Below are 17,013 nucleotides of genomic sequence, written 5' to 3'. Positions count from 1 at the left end.
CTTGAACATTGATTTAAATTGTCAGGAAAGAAGAGGAATGAATTTCAGTGCCCCTCCCGAAAATCTCCCAGGGCAACCATTCTGCAGATTTGTGACAATTTCCACCCCGACAACAATATTGGGGGCGTGCCTTAAGCATCCTCTCTCACCTGAAACCTTCACCCTTTAACGTTCGCATGCTGTCTTCAGTCACGTCCGCTTTTCCTCCATATAAACAGCGTGCCAGCCCAGTCACATAACATCTTTGTTTTTGGAACTCAGTGCACACACAACAACCTATCTGGGTTCGATGAGAGATTCGATAAAGGAATCGGTTCGATAAGGGGAGTCACTAATGGCATCGACATTGATCATTTCTTAACGAACATCATCCCTATCCTCCTTTTATTTATATATATATATATATATATATATATATATATATATATATATATGTATACATGTATGTATGTGTGTGTGTGTGTATATGTAGTGAAGCGAAGTGAATTATATTTATATAGCGCTTTTCTCAAGTGACTCAAAGCGCTTTACATAGTGACACCCAATATCTAAGTTACATTTAAACCAGTGTGGGTGGCACTGGGAGCAGGTGGGTAAAGTGTCTTGCCCAAGGACACAACGGCAGTAACTAGGATGGCACAAGCGGGAATCGAACCTGCAACCCTCAAGTTGCTGGCACGGCCACTCTACCAACTGAGGTATGTATATATATTAGGGCTACGAATCTTTGGGTGTCCACGATTCGATTCAATATGGATTATTGGGGTCACAATTCGTTAATATATCGAATTTTTTCGATTCGATTCTCGATTCAAAAACGATATTTTTCCGATTCGAAACTATTCTGTATTCATTCAATACGTAGGATTTCAGCAGGATCTACCCCAGTCTGCTGACATGCAAGCAGAGTAGTAGATTTTAAAAAAAAGCTTTTATAATTGTAAAGGACAATATTTTATCAACTGATTGCAATAATGTAAATTTGTTTTAACGATGAAACGAACCAAAAATATGACTTATTTTATCTTTGTGAAAATATTGGACACAGTGTGTTGTCAAGCTTATGAGATGCGATGCAAGTGTAAGCCACTGTGACACTATTGTTATTTTCTTTTTATTTTTTATAAATGTCTAATGATAATGTCATTGAGAGATTTTTAATCACTGCTATGCTGAAATGATAACTAATATTGATACTGTTGTTGATAATATTCATTTTTGTTTCACTACTTTTGGTTTGTTCTGTGTCGTGTTTGTGTCTCCTCTCAATTGCTCTGTTTATTGCAGTTCTGAGTGTTGCTGGGTCAGGTTTGGTTTTGGAATTGGATTGCATTGTTATGGTATTGCTGTGTAGTGCTTTGTTGGATTGATTAAAAAAAAAATGATTTTTTTAAAAATGAGAATGTTTTATTGTACGTTTATGTTTAGAACTATACACATACGTATTATTTGGCTTAATTTAATCCAAAACTAACATCAAATGACAGCAATTGCAGGCATCACGTCCTTGGTCGCATTAATGGTGCTTGTTGTTCTGTTGGCCATGTCTCTTTGCACACGGCTCTGTATTCCCTTATCTTTGTCTGCCACCTTGTGGCTATAAGGTGCACATACAGTACAAGTGTATTGGTACTAATTTATTTATTAAACACTTTATAATCCATCCATACATTTTTCTACAGTCTGTCCCTCTTGGGGTCATAATGTTGGTTAAAATTATTATTTCATTAGTAAAATCATATTTATTTATTATTTACATTTGAAGTCATTGTCCTGCATTTAAAGGATGTTTCCAGATGGTGCGTTCGCCGTCTCAAGGTAATCACCTTTCTCAGGTAGAAACACCTCCTTGACCCTTCAGATAAATTACCCAAAAAATTAATTTTAATTATGTTATATCTCCAAAATCAATGCACTGCACAGGCATTGTTCTTAATTGTTGCCAAGTTGCCAAGTGATGTAGACAGGACCCAACCTAATAACGAATGCCCATCTAATAATGTTAATAACAGGTTAATAAAAGATTAGCTACAATAACACTAATTACAAAAGCGTGTATCCAATAGTTTGAGTTAAACTTACTGGATTCATTTAAAAAACTCATATAATTTGTACAGAGGTGGGTAGTAACGCGCTCCATTTACTCCGTTACATCTACTTGAGTAACTTTTGGGATAAATTGTACTTCTAAGAGTAGTTTTTATGCAACATACTTTTACTTGAGCATAGTTATATTATAGAGAAGAAACGCTACTTTTACTCCGCTCCATTTATCTGCAATCAGGTCGCTACTCGCTACTTTTTTTTTAATCGATCTCTTAATGCACGCTTTGTTTGTTTTGATTTTGTCAGACACGCATTCAAAGTAAGAACTACGCATGCTTACGTTTCACCAATTACATGCAGTCACTTGTGACGTTGGACCAATCAAACAGAGCCAGGTGGTCACGTGACCGTCACACGTAGAACCCGACATGTTGAAAAACTTATTGGGGTGTTACCATTTAGTGGTCAACTGTGCGGAATATGTACTGTACTGTACAATCTACTAATAAAAGTTTCAATCAACCAACCAATCAATCAAAAGTGTAAAGGAAAAAAGACACTTTTTATTTCAACCGTACTTCCCGTCAAAAGCCTAAAGACTGATCGCACAGTTCCTGCCTTCACAATAAAAGTGCCGCTCCCTCGCGCCTGCGTTAACAAAATAAGAGTCTCCGAAAGCCAGAGCAAACAAGCTAGCAAGCTACGGAGTTTGCCGCCAATGTATTTCTTGTAAAGTGTATAAAAACGAATATGGAAGCTGGACAAATAAGATGCCAAAAACCAACGACTTTCATGTGGTATTAGACAGAAAAGAGGAACTTTTTTTCTCCTCCATTTGAAAACCGGGACGTTATCAGCACTACTGTCTGATTCCAATCAATACAAGTCATCAGAATCAGGTAATACACCAACTTTTATTCTTGTCTTCATTAAAGATAGGAATCTATATGTTAAACATGCATGTATATTCATTAAAACACCTTTAACATGTGAACAAAAAACGCAAAATAAATAAATATAAATTATATACTGTATATATATAAAGGTATATATATATATATATGATATGTGTGTATGTATATATGAGGTAGATCACCTCGACTTGGTCATTTATTAAATAATTGATAAACGTTGAAAAACTATTATTGGGGTGTTACCATTTAGTGGTCAATTGTAGGGAATATGTACTGTACTGTGCAATCTACTAATACAAGTTTCAATCAATCAATCAATCAATGCCTACTGAGCCTGTGTTGCTGTTAAGTTATTGTGGCTCAATTTGCCTTAATTTTTTTTTATTTTAATTTATTATTATTTAATATATAATATTGTTTTGGTTGCTTAAGAGAAATTCCTGACTCTGAATTTGCTTATTGCTATTTTTATGTTGTGCATTATTTGTTGCCGTCATCATTAAACGAACAGGTTACTCATCAGTTACTCAGTACTTGAGTAGTTTTTTCACAACATACTTTTTACTTTTACTCAAGTAAATATTTGGGTGACTACTCCTTACTTTTACTTGAGTAATAAATCTCTAAAGTAACAGTACTCTTACTTGAGTACAATTTCTGGCTACTCTACCCACCTCTGAATTTGAATCCTATCGTTTATCTTCAATGGCCTATCTATGGATGTCCTCTAATTCAGTGTTTTTCTACTTTTTTTTGAGCCAAGGCAGATTTTTTTCCATAGAAAATATGTCGAGACACACCACAAGCAGAAAACATAAAACATATGAAACTCAGCAGCTGATATTGACGGTAAAAGTTGTTGTCGCAATTGTTGGATATGAATTCAAACCATAAGCAAGCATGCATCAATTTAGCTCTTGTCTCATAGTAGGTGTACTGTCACCACTGTCACATTACGCCGTGACTTATTTTAAGGTTTTTGGTGTTTTCCTGTGTGTGATATTTTAGTTCTTGTCCTGCACTTCTATTTTGTTGTTGATTGTCATGTCATGTACGGCGTCCACATGCTGTAAGTCTTTGCTGTCGTCCAGCATTCTGTTTTTGTTTACTTTGCAGCCAGTTCAGTTCAGTTTTGTTTTGCATAGCCATCCCTAAGCTTCAATGCCTTTTCTTAGCGGCACTCGCCTTTTGTTTAATTTTGGTTAAAGCGTTAGAAACCTTTTTACCTACACGGTGCCTCCCACTGTTATTTGCATATTGGGATCATGACAAACCATGTTTATTTATATAATTATTTGAATTAGGGCAATTCATATTCATCAACATAGTGCAACAATGTAAATTTGCCGGAGTTAGCACAATAGCTAATTTTCATCCGTTGTCCTGAGGTAGGTTAACAAAGTAAATATTCAATAGGTCATGATACAAAAGAATGCATACACCACAACACAGACACATTACAAGCATACCATAAGCACTGACCGAGGACAACATTTTTCAATAAAAATTAAATAAAACAAACAACCTACAAAAAAAACATGTGAATAATCTAAACATGCGTACATATCTGATTAGTTTTGTTCCCGACATCCACAAACCTGCTGCCACCTGAAACTCAGCAGCAGATATTGACAGTAAAAAGTCACCCGAATAAGTTTTTCCAACTTCTTTAAGTCGGGGTCCACGTTAATCAATTCACGGTAAATTCATATCTAACAATTGCGACAACGGCTTTTTACTGTCAGCTAGGGCTGCGAATCTTTGGGTGTCCCACGATTCGATTCAATATCGATTCTTGGGGTCGCGATTCGATTATATATCAATTTTTTTCAATTCAACGCGATTCTCGATTCAAAAACAATATTTCTCCGATTCAAAAGGATTCTGTATTCATTCAATACATAGGATTTCAGCAGGATCTGCCTGACATGCTAGCAGAGTAGTAGATTTTTTTTAAAAAGCTTTTATAATTGTAAAGGACAATGTTTTATCAACTGATTGCAACAATGTAAATTTGTTTTAACTATTAAACAAACCAAAAATACCACTTATTTTATCTTTGTGAAAACATTGGACACAGTGTGTTGTCAAGCTTATGAGATGCGATGCAAGTGTAAGCCACTGTGAGACTATTGTTCTTTTCTTTATTTTTAAAAATGATAATGTCAATGAGGGATTTTTAATCACTGCTATGCTGAAATTATAACTAATATTGATACTTTTGTTGGTAATATTCATTTTTGTTTCACTACTTTTGGTTTGTTTTGTGTCGTATTTGTCTCCTCTCAATTGCTGTTTATTGCAGTTCTGAGGTTTGCTGGGTCAGGTTTGGTTTTGGAATTGGATTGCATTGTTATGGTATTGCTGTGTATTGTTTTGTTTTGTTGGATTGATTTTTTTTTTTTAAATCGATTTTAAAAAAAAAAAGAGAGAATCTATTCTGAATCGCACAGCGTGAGAATTGCGATTCAAATCGATTTTTCCCTCACCCCTACTGTCAACTGAGTTTCGTTTTTTAATGATTTCTGCCGGTGGTGTGTCCCTGGATTTTTTTCAACGCAAAAAATGTGGCTTGGCTCAAAAAAGGTTGAAAAACACTGCACTAGAGCAGTGGTTCTCAACCTTTTTTCAGTGATTTGCCCCATGTGAACATTTTTTTAATTCAAGTACCCCCTAATCAGAGCAAAGCATTTTTGGTTGAAAAAAAAAAAGAGATAAAGAAGTAAAATACAGCACTATGTCATCAGTTTCTGATTTATTAAATTGTATAACAGTGCAAAATTTTGCTAATTTGTAGTGGTCTTTCTTGAACTATTTGGAAAAAAAGATATACAAATAACTAAAAACTTGTTGAAAAATAAACAAGTGATTAATTTGTAAGTAAAGATTTCTACACATAGAAATAATCATCAACTTAAAGTGTCCTCTTTGGGGGTTGTAATAGAGACGGGGGTATGGCGTAGTGGGTAGAGCGGCTGTGCCAGAAACCTGAGGGTTGCAGGTTCGCTTTCCACCTATGGACATCAAAGTCGCTGCCGTTGTGTCCTTGGGCAGGACACTTCACCCTTTGCCCCCGGTGCCGCTCACACCGGTGAATGAATGACGAATGAATGATAGGTGGTGGTTGGAGGGGCCGTAGGCGCAAACTGGCAGCCACGCTTCCGTTAGTCTACCCCAGGGCAGCTGTGGCCACTGATGTAGCTTACCACCACCAGGTGTGAATGAATGATGGGTTCCCACTTCTCTGTGAGCGCTTTGAGTATATAACAATAGAAAAGCGCGATATAAATCTAATCCATTATTATTATTATTAGATCCATCTGGATTCATGAACTTAATTCTAAAAATTTCTTCACAAAAAAAGACATCTTTATTGTTGCATTTCTTTTTACAGTTTATGAACTTACATTCATATTTTGTTGAAGTATTATTCAATAAATATATTTATAAAGGATTTTTGAATTGTTGCTATTTTTAGAATATTTAAAAAAAAATCTCACGTACCCCTTGGTATACTTTTAAGTACCCCATTTGAGAACCACTGAACTAGAGCATTGGTTTTCAACCTTTTTTCAGTGATGTAACCCCCTGTGAACATTTTTTTAATACAAGTACCCCCTAATCAGAGCAAAGCATTTTTGGTTGAAAAAAAGACATAAAGAAGTAAAATACAGCACTATGTCATCCGTTTCTGATTTATTGAATTGTTTAACAGTTCAAAATATTGCTCATTTGTAGTGGTCTTTCTTGAACTATTTGGAAAAAAATGATACAAAAATAACAAAAAACTTGTTGAAAAATAAACAAGTGATTCAATTATAAAGATTCCTACACATAGAAGTAATCATCAACTTAAAGTGCCCTCTTTGGGGATTGTAATAGAGATCCATCTGGATTCATGAACTTAATTCGAAACATTTCTTCACAAAAAAATTAATCTTTAGCATCAATATTTATGGAACATGTCCACAAAAAATCTAGCTGTCAACACTGAATATTGCATTGTTGCATTACTTTCACAGTTTATGAACTTACTTTCATAATTTGTTGAAGTATTATTCATTAAATATATTTATAAAGGATTTTGGAATTGTTGCTATTTTTAGAATCTTTTAAAAAAAATATCACGTACCCCATTTGAGAACCACTGAACTAGAGCATTGGTTTTCAACCTTTTTTCAGTGATGTACCCCCTGTGAACATTTTTTTAATACAAGTACCCCCTAATCAGAGCAAAGCATTTTTGGTTGAAAAAAAAGAGATAAAGAAGTAAAATACAGCACTATGTCATCAGTTTCTGATTTATTAAATTGTATAACAGTGCAAAATTGTGCTCATTTGTAGTGGTCTTTCTTGAACTATTTGGAAAAAAAGATATAAAAATAACTAAAAAGTTGTTGAAAAATAAACAAGTGATTCAATTGTAAAGATTTCTACACATAGAAGTAATCATCAACTTAAAGTGCCCTCTTTGGGGATTGTAATAGAGATCCATCTGGATTCATGAACTTAATTCTAAACATTGCTTCACAAAAAAATTAATCTTTAGCATCAATATTTATGGAACATGTCCACAAAAAATCTAGCTGTCAACAATGAATATTGCGTTGTTGTATTTCTTTTCACAGTTTATGAACTTACATTCATATTTTGTTGAAGTATTATTCAATAACTATATTTTTAAATGATTTTCGAATTGTTGCTATTTATAGAATATTTTTAAAAAATCTCACCTACCCCTTAGCATACTTTTAAGTACCCCCATTTGAGAACCAATGTACTGACTAGTGTCCCGCGGCACAGTGGTTGAAAGGCAATGCTCTAATTTCCCACAACACGTAAAGCCATCAGTGGGCGGCGTATGACGTCAGCACGCAGCAACACCGTCTGGCGGGGCGGAAACGAAAGCAGCTCCGGTCTATTTTCCAGCATCATACATAAACACTGTGGCCAAACCACAGCCTGCTTTCCGAAACTGCTCCTTTTATCGAGCCCTTAACGCGTCAGGGGCCAACATGTCCGAGACTTACGGTACGTGTGTTTTATTGGGGTTTCAACTGCTTACCTGTAAATGTTACTTTCACACTACAGCTCCGAGCAAGAAGCTAACATGCTAACTAATTGGCTAGCATACAGCAGCTGGTTATCACACTGCTTTCTCCCACAACATCACTAAGGGTATTTGATTCTTTTTAAGGCTAGTTCTGCTCGGTAAGCTGTCACTTTCGTTTGAGGATGTATATCCGCTTCCGTATCACTGACAGAAAACGGATGGCGCTACATTATGCAGTGAAAGTTAGTCAAACTTGAGACTCATTGAGTCACTGTCAAGTGTAGACATGAATCATTCTAGCATTGACACAGATATAAGCTGTGCGAGTGAACACATGCCATCCATCCATCCATCCATCCATCCATCCATCTTCTTCCGCTTATCCGAGGTCGGGTCGCGGGGGCAACAGCCTAAGCAGGGAAGCCCAGACTTCCCTCTCTCCAGCCACTTCGTCTAGCTCTTCCCGGGGGATCCCGAGGCGTTCCCAGGCCAGCCGGGAGACATAGTCTTCCCAACGTGTCCTGGGTCTTCCCCGTGGCCTCCTACCAGCTGGACATGCCCGAAACACCTCCCTAGGGAGGCGTTCGGGTGGCATCCTGACCAGATGCCCGAACCACCTCATCTGGCTCCTCTCGATGTGAAGGAGCAGCGGCTTTACTTTGAGCTCCTCCCGGATGGCAGAGCTTCTCACCCTATTCTAAGGGAGAGCCCCGCCACACGGCGGAGGAAACTCATTTCGGCCGCTTGTACCCGTGATCTTATCCTTTCGGTCATGACCCAAAGCTCATGACCATAGGTGAGGATGGGAACGTAGATCGACCGGTAAATTGAGAGCTTTGCCTTCCGGCTCAGCTCCTTCTTCACCACAACGGATCGGTACAACGTCCGCATTACTGAAGACGCCGCACCGATCCGCCTGTCAATCTCACGATCCACTCTTCCCCCACTCGTGAACAAGACTCCTAGATACTTGAACTCCTCCACTTGGGGCAGGGTCTCCTCCCCAACCCGGAGATGGCACTCCACCCTTTTCCGGGCGAGAACCATGGACTCGGACTTGGAGGTGCTGATTCTCACACATGGATGTTGTTTATTTACATTACAGAGGTAGCTAACGCTGGTGACCGTCATAGGGAAGTTGGACAGCTATGTTTTGTCTTTTTTTTTTTGCCTGAGAGATTAATAACTGCTATGGTAAGCAGAGAACATAATGCACAATAAGTCAGGGGCTGGATTCATAAGGTTTGAAATGTATTAAAGGCCTACTGAAATGAGATTTTCTTATTTAAACGGGGATAGCAGGTCCATTCTATGTGTCATACTTGATCATTTCGCGATATTGTCATATTTTTGTTGAAAGGATTTACTTGAAAACATTGACGATAAGGTTCGCAACTTTTGGTCGCTAATAAAAAAAAGGCTTGCCTGTACCGGACGTAGCAGACGATGTGCGCGTGACGTCACGGGTTGTAGGGCTCCTCACGTCCGAACATTGTTTACAATCATGGCCACCAGCAGCGAGAGCGACTCGACCGAGAAAGCAACAATTTCCCCATGAATTTGAGCGAGGATGAAAGATTTGTGGATGAGGAAAGTTAGAGTGAATAAAAAAAATAAAATAAACAAGGACAGGGCAGTGGAAGCGATTTCAGATGTTATTAGACAAATTTACTAGGATAATTCTGGAAAATCCCTTAGTGAAGTGAAATATATTTATATAGCGCTTTTCTCAAGTGACTCAAAGCGCTTTACATAGTGACACCCAATATCTAAGTTACATTTAAACCAGTGTGGGTGGCACTGGGAGCAGGTGGTGGGTAAAGTCTCTTGCCCAAGGACACAACGGTAGTGACTAGGATGGCACAAGCGGGAATCGAACCTGCAACCCTCAAGTTGCTGGCACGGCCACTCTACCAACCGAGCTATGCCTCCCCATTTATCTGCTTATTGTGTTACTAGTGTTTTAGTGAGATTATAAAGTCATACCTGAAAGTTGGAGGGCTGCGGTGACCGCCAGTGTCTCTGAGGGAAGCCATATGGAGGAGCCAAGAAAGTCAGAGCTGCCTTTTTGACAGCTGCATGAGGACGCAAACTCCACTGAAGTCTCCGGTAAGAGCCGACTTAATATCACAATTTTCCCATCCAAAAACTTGCTGGTTGACGTAGAGAAACATGTCCGCTTGACCGCTTTGTTCCATATTAAGGCTTCACAACAAACAAAGAAACACCGGCTGTGTTTTGGTTGCTAAAGGCAACTGCAATACACCGCTTTCCACCAACAGCATTCTTCTTTATAGTCTCCATTATTAATTGAACAAATTGCAAAAGATTCAGCAACACCGATGTCAAAATTACTTTGTAATTATGTGATGAAAAGAGATGACTTTTAGCCGTAAGTGGTGCTGGGCTAATATATCCGCTACAATTGGTGAAGTCACAAACACGCGTCATTATTCCATGACGTTTTCAACAAGAAACTCCGCGGGAAATTTAAAATTGTAATTTAGTAAACTAAACCGGCCGTATTGGCATGTGTTGCAATGTTAATATTTCATCATTGATATATAAACTATCAAACTGCGTGGTCGGTAGTAGTGGGTTTTAGTAGGCCTTGAAAAGGCCTACTGAAATGAGAAAAATAGATTTTATTATTTAAACGTGGATAGCAGGTCCATTCTATGTGTCATACTTGATCATTTCGGGATATTGCCATATTTTTGCCGAAAGGATTTAGTAGAGAACATCGACGATAAAGTTCCCAAGTTTTGGTCGCTAATAAAAAAGCCTTGCCTGTACCGGAAGTAGCAGACGATGTGCGTGTGACGTCACGGGTTGTAGGGCTCCTCACATCCTCACATTGTTAACAATCATGGCCACCAGCAGCGAGAGCGATTCGGACCGAGAAAGCGACGATTTCCCCATAAATTTGAGCGAGGATGAAAGATTTGTGGATGAGGAACGTTAGAGTGAATAATAACAAAATAAAATAAACAAAGACAGGGCAGTGGGAGCGATTCAGATGTTATTAGACACATTTACAAGGATAATTCTGGAAAATCCCTTATCTGCTTATTGTATTAAGTCTTTTAGTGAGATTATAAAGTCATACCCGAAAGTCGGAGGGCTGCGGTGACCGCCAGTGTCTCTGAGGGAAGCCATATGGAGGAGCCAAGAAAGTCACAGCTGCCTTTTTGACAGCTGCGTGAGGACGCAAACTCCACTGAAGTCTCCGGTAAGAGCCGACTTAATATCACAATTTTCCCATCCAAAAACTTGCTGGTTGACGTAGAGAAACATGTCCGCTTGACCGCTTTGTTCCATATTAAAGCTTCACAACAAACAAAGAAACACCAGCTGTGTTTTGGTTGCTAAAGGCAGCTGCAATCCACCACTTTCCACCAACAGCATTCTTCTTTATAGTCTCCATTATTAATTGAACAAATTGCAAAAGATTCAGCAACACAGATGTCCAGAATACTGTGTAATTATGCGATGAAAAGAGACGACTTTTAGCCGTAAGTGGTGCTGGGCTAATATGTCCCCTCCAACCCGAGACATCACCCGGACCCGTCATCATTCCGCGACGTTTTCAACAAGAAACTCCGCTGGAAATTTATAATTGTAATTTATTAAAGTAAACCGGCCGTATTGGCATGTGTTGCAATGTTAATATTTCATCATTGATATATAAACTATCAGACTGCGTGGTCGGTTGTAGTGGCTTTCAGTAGGCCTTTAACCTTGTTGGAGGTACTGAACCCCACCAGTTTCATTTGCGCATTCACCGAACATTTCTTTGGTGAAATGTTTTTTTTATTTTTTCCAAATTCATGAAAAAGCTATAGTTTTTTTTATTTTTTTATACTGGTGTACAAAATAAACCGTGCATGAACATCACCTTTTTCAAAGTACAAAACCAACAGTGCATGAACTCACAAATGTACACACCTTACACAAATTAGCAAGAATTAGATAACGTGGACCCCGACTTAAACAAGTTAAAAATCTTATTCGGGTGTTAGCATTTAGTGGTGAATTGTACGGAATATGTACTGTACTGTGTAAACTGTACTCTTTCATATCATGTATTCTCTTCCTTTGCAATCTACTAGTAAAAGTTTGGGGGTATCCATAATACTCCAATAGGGAGAAGTTTTTATTTACACGATAAGTCGCATGTGTCTTTACCTCCATGATGGCGGCTCCGCCGAACCCCTGAGGCCAACTCACCGAACCCAGGTTAAGAACCCCTGCACTAGGGCCAATTTAGTGTTGCCATTCAACCTATCCCCAGGTGCATGTTTTTGGTGGTGGGAGGAAGCTGGAGTACCCAGAGGGAACCCACGCAGAACATGCAAACTCCACACAGAATGATCCCGAGCCTGGGATTGAACTCAGGACTACTCAGGACCTTGGTATTGTGAGGCACATGCACTAACCCCTCTGAAAATTGGGACCTGTAAACCAAAATGGCTTACGACCTGTGCGTCTTACTGCATGTGATCTTTAAGACGTTTTCTGTGCGTCCTGTCATGGTGAACATACAGCAGTGTTTTTCAACCACTGTGGCTGGTGTGCCGTGAGATACAGTCTGGTGTGCCGTGAGATACAGTCTGGTGTGCCGTGAGATACAGTCTGGTGTGCCGTGAGATACAGTCTGGTGTGCCGTGGGAGATTATCATTTCTCCCAATTGGATTAAAAGTTGGTACATTTTAAATCTACTTTATGCCTTTTTGTTTTTCGTTCATAACTTTTATGAACAGAATTTCTAGGCGCAGTCAGGGTGTTGAGGGTATCTGGTTTGGTGGCTTCCGGATTAGGTCTCTGCTTTTTGCAAATGATGTGGTCCTGATGGCTTCATCTGGCCAGGATCGTCAGCTCTCACTGGATCGGTTCGCAGCCGAGTGTGAATCGACTGTGATGGGAATCGGCACCTCCAAGTCCGAGTCCATGGTTCTCGCCCGGAAAAGGGGGCAGTGCCATCTCCGGGTTGGAGAGGAGTTCTTGCCCTAAGTGGAAGAGTTCAAGTTCCTCTGAGTCTTGTTCTCAGGTGAGGGAAAAGTGGATCGTGAGGTCGACAGGCGGATCAGTGCGGCGTCTTCAGTAATGCGGACGCTTTATCGATCCGTTGTGGTGAAGAAGGAGCTGAGCCGGAAGGCAAAGCTCTCAATTTACCGGTCGATCTACGTTCCCATCCTCACCTATGGTCATGAGCTTTGGGTCATGACCGAAAGGATAAGATCACGGGTACAAGCGGCCGAAATGAGTTTCCTCCGCCGTGTGGCGAGGCTCTCCCTTAGAGATAGGGTGAGAGGCTCTGTCATCCTGGAGGAACTCAAAGTAAAGCTGCTGCTCCTTCACATCGAGAGGAGCCAGACAAGGTGGTTCGGGCATCTGGTCAGGATGCCACCTGAACGCCTCCCGAGGTGAGGTGTTTCCGGTGTGTCCGACCGGTAGGAGGCCACGGGGAAAACCCAGGACACGTTGGGAAGACTATGTCTCCCGGCTGGCCTGGGAACGCCTCGGGATCCCCCGGGAGGATTTAGACGAAATGGCTGGGTAAAGGGAAGTCTGGGCTTCCCTGCTTAGGCTACTGCCCCCACGACCCGACCTTGGATAAGCAGAAGAAGATGGATGGATGGGTTCAAAGTTGGTATATTTTAAGTCTACTCTATACCTTTTTTGTTTTCACCCTCTTTTTATGCCCTTGTGTAATCTGATTATGGCTTTGCACACTTTTGGCATTCTCCCGATAAGCTTCAAGTGAAAACCATTTCAAGTGACCACCTCTTTACGCCCATCAAGAGAATGCCAAGCGTGTGCGAAAAAGTAATCAGAGCAAAAGGTGGCTTATTTTTGAAGAAACTACAATATAAAACATGTTTCTAGTAATTTCACCTTTTTTGTTAAGTATATAACTCTACATGTGTTAATAGTTTTGATGCCTTCAGCGACAATCTACAATGTAAATAGTCATGAAAATAAAGAAAATGCATTGAATGAGAAGGTGTGTCCAAACCTCTGGCCTGTACTGTATGTTGTACTGTGATGAGGTGGCGACTTGTCCAGGGTGTACGCCGCCTTTCGCCCGATTGTAGCTTAGATAGGCACCAGCGCCCCCCACCACCCCAAAAAGGGACAAGCGGTAGAGAATTGATGGATGGATGTTGTAAATTTTTGAGTGTGCTCAAGCCCCCGCAAGCGTTTTAGATTGGACGTTACACTAATTTGTTTTGTTACCTCACAAAGCTAAGTTGTTGATATCTGGTAAGTCAATTAACCGGACGATAAATGAAAATGAATGATAATCGCTGTAAAACTCCTGATGGTTAGTATTACCTTATTGACTTAAACTGATCAAAAACTGTGATTGATAACCCGAGTTGATAAAATGATAGAGACTACCAGCATTAGATTGCTGGCTATTTTAAATGCCCAGTCATCCATCTGCTTTCTATTGCTTGTCCAGGGTGTTCCCCGCCTTCCGCCCGAATGCAACTGAGATAGGCTCCAGCACCCCCCGCTATTTTACATGCTTACATGTAAATGATAGACATTAACATCTTTCCCCCCAAAAAATGATATTCCCCAATCTAATAATAATGATATAATAATGCGCTAATTTTGACACCTCTAAAATGTAGGCAAATGCCCATCCCTAACGCATTTTGTCAGGTTGCGCACGTTTTCCCCACCCTTGCCACTGCCTTCATCTTTTTGCTATGAAACATTATCCCAGTGTTCAGTATTTATTATGTAAAAGTGCCGGTGATTATGGTTACTCGAGTAGCCATTTATTGATTTCTGACTTTCTTTTACAATTTGTCTTTGTAGTGGAGGAGCAGGAGTGGAACCTTTTTAAACGGCTATATAAAGAATGTATTGGTACAGTTATTAGTTTTCAATCAAAATGTATTGTATAACTATGTGAACTCCATTTAATGTATTTAATTACATATATTTCTTGTGTAGACTTGCACTAAGTTGCATGTAACTCATTTTGTCAATTTTTTTTGTATTGAATCTGATCACAGTGTGCAGGTGTCCATAATATTGTGGTTTTGTGTCAGTGTGTAACATTGAATTACTTTGAATACACAAAAAATGTTTTGATTTCACCCCCGTTAGTCAATGTATTTCCTGTTTTCCACAAGGTTGAATGTTGACAGTTCAATGGTATGATGCAAAAACCGCCCCGCCTCCTGATAGGCCGCTGTTAAGATGGCATCTCCAGTGTCTAGTTTTTGACATATTGACAGCCTGATTGCTGTACAAGGGAATATGGGACATCTGGGAAGATGCTGTTGAGGCAATCTTCTAGAAACAGAGCTGTTAGCATTTTGAATCTGTCAGCTGGGCTGTCATGGTGGTCGACGACAGAAGGGGAAAGAGTGTAAATGCACTTTGGCGCCTACAGAATAGGATATAAGTACGCAGTCTGCTTGTATAGATGCTAAGTATTTGACATTTTACGCTCGATACACTCATCCTTTTTGCATTACTGCTGTTGACTTTGCGCACTGTTAAATTTTCAAAGGATCACTTGGCATGTCATGCTATATCATCTCGTCCCAGCTTAAGCTGGTTCTACAGGAAGGAAGGGTTAAACATTAGCAGAATTAACATGCCATTTGTTATTCTTTTAGCACATGCACGCACACACTCATGCATTGTCTCAACAGGTAGAACCTTAAGGCTCAAACTAGTTTTTGTGGCACACAGTTTGAACATATTATCCAGTAGTGATTCATGGAAATAGAATAATCAAATTTTTTAAAGGAGTCATATTATGATTTTTTTTTTTTTTCTACACTTAAGACACTTCCTTGTGGTCTACATAACATGTAATAGTGGTTCTCTTGTCAAAATGTTGCATAGATTGTTTTACAGACCATCTTCAACCCGCTTTATGACTCTTCAGAATGTACCGTTTTGTAGTCACTTATTTACATGCCTCCACTTTGACTGTGTCTTCTCCCCAACAGCCATATTGCTGTTTTTAGTGCTTCAATTTCAAGTTTAATGACAGATATCAGTTAGAATTATACGCTACTTTGTATTAGAAATGGCATTAGCAGAGGATGTATGTGCATGTACAAGTCAGTCTGCCCCACAACAAGAGAATAGGTAAAAAGAAGGAGCGTATTGACTGCAATGTCGGACTACAATGGCGGACTCGTGCAAAGCTCTTGGGGGTAAATTTGTTACACTTTTGGAGGTATCCGCTGACGTCAGCAATTGGAAAAACGTCACAAATTGGACAAATTATAAACTGCTCATTTGGAGGACGTATAAAGGAAGGTAAGATTGATTTATAAATATCTGCCTTGCCTCCATGGTTTGATTTAATTTTTTTTTAGAACTTATGCAGAGCCCAAATACACAAAAAACGTTGATTTTGTGTAATAAGTTCTCTTTTATAGGGAACTGCACTTTTTTGGAATTGTGCCTATTGTTCAGAATAATTGACACGAAAACAAATGTATTTTTTAAAATGCATTCTAACTCTTAAATGAATGTCTGCTTACAATTGAGTCAATGAGAGGTTGTCTATTCCGCCCATAGATTCCTCTAAGTAACCATTCAAAAAGCGCCTACAATACAAGCGCTAACGCAGACAAACAATTTTTAGTGACGCATGGTCACAGCGCTAACTAGTTTGTTGCTGCTATATTGATGTTGTGAGCTGCTTTCTTGCCTCGGAGCTGGTGAAAGTTTATTTTAGATCATAATGTCTCTCACCTGGATAGTAGAAGGATGAGGACACAATCCGACAAGTTGGTACACATTGACATCTAATTTAGACAATGGCGAGAAAGACACGAAAAGATGATTGGTTCCACCCTCTTTTTTTTCTTTGCGAGGATTATTAGCTATTCTTCATCTTAACGAGAATATATCAACATCCCATCAGTCAACATCCTAATGACAGCAGACATTGTACAGTAAGTGGTCGTTTTATTATGTTTGCTGGCTCATGAAGTCGGCAGTGAGTGAAT

The 17,013-nt window shown here is 39.4% G+C and overlaps 1 protein-coding gene across 2 annotated transcripts in view; it reads left to right on the top strand.

Moving 5' to 3' along the window:
• The window catches only part of rab4b (RAB4B, member RAS oncogene family), a 49,104-nt gene that overhangs the window by 16,387 nt on the left and 15,704 nt on the right, over positions 1–17,013 (top strand). The window contains exon 1 of one of the 2 annotated variants that reach the window (XM_061878630.1): positions 7,826–7,991. The exons of the other annotated variant lie outside the window; for it this stretch is intronic. Within the exon in view, the coding sequence (XP_061734614.1) occupies positions 7,976–7,991 (16 nt within the window). The 5' untranslated portion in view covers positions 7,826–7,975. Of the gene's footprint in view, positions 1–7,825; positions 7,992–17,013 lie in introns of those variants that run through there. 2 annotated transcript variants of the gene reach the window in all.

This window comes from Nerophis ophidion, linkage group LG18, assembly GCF_033978795.1.
Source record: "Nerophis ophidion isolate RoL-2023_Sa linkage group LG18, RoL_Noph_v1.0, whole genome shotgun sequence".
NCBI lineage: Eukaryota > Metazoa > Chordata > Actinopteri > Syngnathiformes > Syngnathidae > Nerophis > Nerophis ophidion.
Note: the sequence above shows the minus strand (reverse complement) of the source record. Positions and strands in the feature narration are given on the sequence as shown.